The sequence below is a fragment of the Somniosus microcephalus genome, chromosome 17 (genome assembly GCF_052327205.1).
Source record: "Somniosus microcephalus isolate GS21.2 chromosome 17, FLI_Smic_1.0, whole genome shotgun sequence".
NCBI lineage: Eukaryota > Metazoa > Chordata > Chondrichthyes > Squaliformes > Somniosidae > Somniosus > Somniosus microcephalus.
Window position 1 is genome coordinate 75,267,496 of NC_141003.1, and position 6,000 is coordinate 75,273,495.

A 6,000-nucleotide genomic window follows, 5' to 3' on the forward strand; every position below is an offset into this window, starting at 1 on the left:
AACTACCAGCTGAATCATAAGATGGAGAGCTGAAGCCCCACTCCAAAACCTGAGCACAAACCCTAGGTTGACCTTTCAACACAGTATTGAGGAAAAGCTGCACTATCGATGGTGCCACCTTTCAGCGGACATATTAAACCACGACCTCATCTGCCTATTCAGCTCAACATAAAACTGCTCTTGGTGGGGAGCAAGGAGCTCTCCTGGTGTCCTTCTTCATCTCATTTGCTGTTTGAGACCTTGCTATAGATAAGTAGTCACTTGAAAAAAATAATTCATTGACGAGGGGCTTCGAGGCATCCTAATTACTAAGTGATATACAAGTGCTCTTCCTCATTGCTACAGTTTTGAAATCAATCATTGCAGTCTCCTACTCCAACTTTTCCAGATTCTTACAACTGTGGAATCTTTATCACCCACTATCTTCCCTTCCTCCAACAAACTTGAGGTTCTGAAAATCTAAGCTTGCCATTGTGATCAATTTCCACTTTATTTTATTTGGTCTCATCTTTTACTCTCTGCACCCTTGGTGGTATTCTGTACTCTGGGTCTTGTCACATCACCTTGGATTCTCCAATAACATTTCCATGTGCATTTATGCAAATTTTCATTTATGCAACACGTAAAAACATTTAATGAGATATTTTCACCATAGCTATTCAATATTATGATTCGTTTTTGTTTTAAACTGAGGAATGACTGTTGGATTCGCCATTCTGCATTTCTTTGCCGCCAGTTTTGTAATGCCTGTGGACGTAGTTTGTAAATATTCACTTGGTTTTAAGCAGAGGGACACCACACGACGACTGACGGGTAGAAATCAAATACCAAATCCAATCACCGCACAGCAACATTTGGGAGAATATTTCAGAACATATTTAATTACTTGCAAGAAATACAACTTATTTAGGGCAAGGATCACTGGGAATGGTTACTTTCAACATTATGCGTTAACCTAACCACCTGCCTATTGCGGTAATAGAGGTGGGCAGTGATGAAGCAATGGCATTATTTGAATTAACGCTGAAACAACTTGTCTCAATCTACAAAGAAGTCGACAGATCGTTGTTTGCTGGATGTTGCCGTGAGCAAAATGATTACCACTTTAACAGACATTGCTCCACAAAGTAATGTATTGGATGTGAAGCACTTTGGGACATTGCTGATGTTAAATAATGCCCTATATTTCATTACTCACATATTTGATCGTAAGTGTATAAGGTTTCCAACAAGGCCACAGGCACAAGTATGCAATTTATTGCTTTCTATGGCAGCTGTATAAATTTCAAAACCAATTACAGTACTAGCATCAAATGGCAGAAAACAAAATGCTGGAAATATACAGATCAATCATCTCAGAGAGAGGCTAGCATTGTAGCTGGGACCCTCATCAAATGAAAGGTCCTAACATCAATGTTATCCTTTCTTTTCTCTTTCAGATACTTATTGGAGCAATTGTAATAATCAAGTAACCAATAACATATTTGCAGTACCTAGTTTTTTTTAGAACCACACCATTATTGAATGGGTTATCTTCTGCATGAACTACTGACTATCACATAGAATTGATGTAGTTACTTGAATGAGGAATCACAAAGCTGCCCGTCAGTTAGAATAAACACCATCTCCACAAAAAGTCAACAAAGCTAGGGAAACAGGACAAATATTGTGTTTTAACTAAAGAGGGACTTGCTACAACCTAGACTAGCAAAAGTTAAAAGTTGTACTGTAGCCTTTAACTGTTGCTACGTATTGAAAGCCATAAATGTTTAACAGTCAGCACAGTACAATTAATACACAACCTGGTTACAGGAGTGCTTTCCAGAACTAACTCACCAAAAAAGCTATTCAAAAAACATACAAAAAGGTTATAGCAATCACACCAATTGTGAAGCTGTGAGCCAACTTGAGTTCAGCTGTTACTTAAATTAACAAAACAGCAATCATCCTCCACATAATTTTAAAATCTGTATTTGACAGTAATGTGCTGGTTTCATTTCACAAAATAGAACCCATCTATAAAAAGGACAGCAAAACAAATCTGTCCACACAATACTGATGAACACAGTTTTGCTCAATTGTCCAAGTGCAATTGTGTTCAGTTGTACTACCAAGTAACGCGCAACAGTTGCGTCGCACATTGATCTCGACAAATGTTTGTATCATCTATCAGACAATTCATTTGCGCAAACAAAAACAGAAAAGGCGAGGAAATGCTCAGGTTAGAGAGCATCTACGGAGAAACAGAAGTCAGTCAACAATTCAAGTCTAAAACCGTTCCTCAGGACCAGAAGATATTACATGTGAACAGCATTTTAAGAAAAGGGGGGGAAAAAAGTGAAAAATAGAATGACCTGTGAAGTGCTTGGCTAGAGAATAGTAGACAGTTAAATGAGAAAAGATATTAGGAGACAGTGATTTTTTTTTTTTTTTAATTCCTTTATATTGAACCACAATTTTTTTTTATTTCTGCAACATGCAGGCTGGGGGGGGTGGTGGGGGAGATGGTTCATTAGCTGCCCCCACTGAATAACAATTATTGGGCTATTTCAGCTGGGTTGTCTACTGCTGAGCTTTATCTAGGGACCACATACAAAGTTTACAGCAATCACACCAAATGCAAAGATGTGAGCTAACTTGAGTTCAAGTTCAGCTGTTAATTAAATTAATAAAACAGCAATCACCCTCCACATAATTTTAGAATCTGTATTTGACAGCAATGTGCTGGTTTTATTTACTGCAAGAAGCTGTGCATCCAACATTCCCAAGTATTTGAAGTGGCTGATACTATTTGCAGGTACTTGACACATTGCAAAGAGCCTATGTAAACAATAGTATCAACTACAAGATTTTTCTTCAAAGAGTTTGGCAACGTCCATTGAAAGGAGTGGGAGCAAGTGCACAACTAATCAACAAAAGTATCTGCAATTGCGCTCAATACTGAAACCAACTCATTATAAATTTTAGTTACAATACCACCTACAAATGTTGTAAAACAGCAATTTTTAAACCCATTACAAAAAAAAAACTCATTCAGAATAACTACCTAAACACTGGTAAAATAAAACAAATGATTACCAATTCCAGGGTGAGGTGCAAATCCCCTTCTCTGTTTTAAGTGACAAGAAATACAAAAGCTCAACTGCGTAGAGAAACCCAACTGCACTTTCACTTGAGCGCTTTAAGCACGCGCGATAGATAGGGCACGAAGTTAGTTACTTTAAAAAAAAATTAAAAATCCTTTTGCTAATGGGACTATAGTGAATCATTTTCAGAGCACTGTCTGTTGCTTTGCAGGAGATACCGCTACAAAACCATCTGGGTGAAACGGAAGGTGGGCAGAGATTTCCAGTTCTATTGCTGAGTGGAGGGAGGGACTACCAGAACACTAAAGCTTTCACACAAAAAAATCACTGCACATTTTTTTTCGGGGGGGGGGGGGGGGGCGGGGGCAATATTTAATAAATCTGTGGGTGGGAGAAAATCATAAATACAGGCTGGCACATAACATAAAATACCAGAAACTGAAGACTGGTACAAATTAAAGCACAAGGAACTGAAGACTTTTTTTTTTAAGGATCTCGAATTACAGATTTACAATTATTAGCAGAAATCAATGTCTCTCTCCCCTTTCCAACCACCAACTACATCGCAGCCCGGGGTAGGTGATGTCCAAAGCCGGCTGTGGCGTTACGCGAGCCCGAGGCTTCACTGGCCCAGCCCGGGCCCCGCTGCAGGTGACCGGCAAACAACGGGAGATTGTCGTCGCAAAACGATGAGGCCCCTACCAAGGCAAAAAAAACTATACATATACTTAAATTAAAAAATCCAGCGAATACTTACTCTGGAACGTAGATAGAGGAGTAGCTGGACCATTTATAGAGGCAGTAAGTCAGCGCCCTGCTCTCGGGTAACACGGCCGCCATCTTAGAGCAGCAGCGCGGCCAGCCCGGCTCCGCACCACGTGACCCGGGCAGAGGGGCGGGGCCTCGCCAGCCCAGCCAGAGATTGTCAATACACAGACCCAACTCCACACAATACACAGACCCAACTACACAATACACAGACCCAACACTACACAATACACAGACCCAACACTACACAATACACAGACCCAGCTCTACACAATACACAGGCCCAACTCCACACAATACACAGACCCAACTACACAATACAGAGACCCAACTACACAATACACAGACCCAACTACACAATACACAGACCCAACACTACACAATACACAGACCCAACACCACACAATACACAGACCCAACACCACACAATACACAGACCCAACACCACACAATACACAGACCCAACTCTACGCAATACACAGACCCAGCTCTACACAATACACAGACCCAACTCTACACAATACACAGACCCAACTCTACACAATACACAGACCCAACTCTACACAATACACAGACCCAACTCCACACAGACCCAACTCCACACAATACACAGACCCAACTACACAACACACAGACCCAACTACACAATACACAGACCCAACTACACAATACACAGACCCAACTCCAGACAATACACAGACCCAACTCTACACAATACACAGACCCAACACCACACAATACACAGACACAACTCTACACAATACACAGACCCAGCTATACACAATACACAGACCAAGCTCTACACAATACACAGACCCAACTCCACACAATACACAGACCCAACTCCACACAATACACAGACCCAACTCTACACAATACACAGACCCAACACCACACAATACACAGACCCAACACCACACAATACACAGACCCAACTCTACGCAATACACAGACCCAGCTCTACACAATACACAGACCCAACTCTACACAATACACAGACCCAACACCACACAATACACAGACCCAGCCCCACACAATACACAGACCCAGCTCTACACAATACACAGACCCAACTCTACACAATACACAGACCCAACTCTACACAATACACAGACCCAGCTCTACACAATACACAGACCCAACTCTACACAATACACAGACCCAACTCTACACAATACACAGACCCAACTCCACACAGACCCAACTCCACACAATACACAGACCCAACTACACAACACACAGACCCAACTACACAATACACAGACCCAACTACACAATACACAGACCCAACTCCAGACAATACACAGACCCAACTCTACACAATACACAGACCCAACACCACACAATACACAGACACAACTCTACACAATACACAGACCCAGCTATACACAATACACAGACCAAGCTCTACACAATACACAGACCCAACTCCACACAATACACAGACCCAACTCCACACAATACACAGACCCAACTCTACACAATACACAGACCCAACACCACACAATACACAGACCCAACACCACACAATACACAGACCCAACTCTACGCAATACACAGACCCAGCTCTACACAATACACAGACCCAACTCTACACAATACACAGACCCAACACCACACAATACACAGACCCAGCCCCACACAATACACAGACCCAGCTCTACACAATACACAGACCCAACTCTACACAATACACAGACCCAACTCTACACAATACACAGACCCAGCTCTACACAATACACAGACCCAACTCTACACAATACACAGACCCAACTCTACACAATACACAGACCCAACTCCACACAGACCCAACTCCACACAATACACAGACCCAACTACACAACACACAGACCCAACTACACAATACACAGACCCAACTACACAATACACAGACCCAACTCCAGACAATACACAGACCCAACTCTACACAATACACAGACCCAACACCACACAATACACAGACACAACTCTACACAATACACAGACCCAGCTATACACAATACACAGACCAAGCTCTACACAATACACAGACCCAACTCCACACAATACACAGACCCAACTCCACACAATACACAGACCCAACTCTACACAATACACAGACCCAACACCACACAATACACAGACCCAACACCACACAATACACAGA

The 6,000-nt window shown here is 41.9% G+C and overlaps 1 protein-coding gene across 2 annotated transcripts in view; it reads right to left on the minus strand.

Moving 5' to 3' along the window:
- Positions 1 to 3,945, minus strand: part of mkln1 (muskelin 1, intracellular mediator containing kelch motifs) — a 167,827-nt gene extending 163,882 nt beyond the window's left edge. For both annotated transcript variants that reach the window (XM_086010684.1, XM_086010683.1), the window contains exon 1: positions 3,844 to 3,945. In XM_086010684.1, coding sequence (XP_085866810.1) covers positions 3,844 to 3,926 — 83 coding nt within the window. In that variant the 5' untranslated portion in view covers positions 3,927 to 3,945. The remainder of the gene's footprint in view (positions 1 to 3,843) is intronic.
- Positions 3,946 to 6,000: the final 2,055 nt, after the last annotated feature.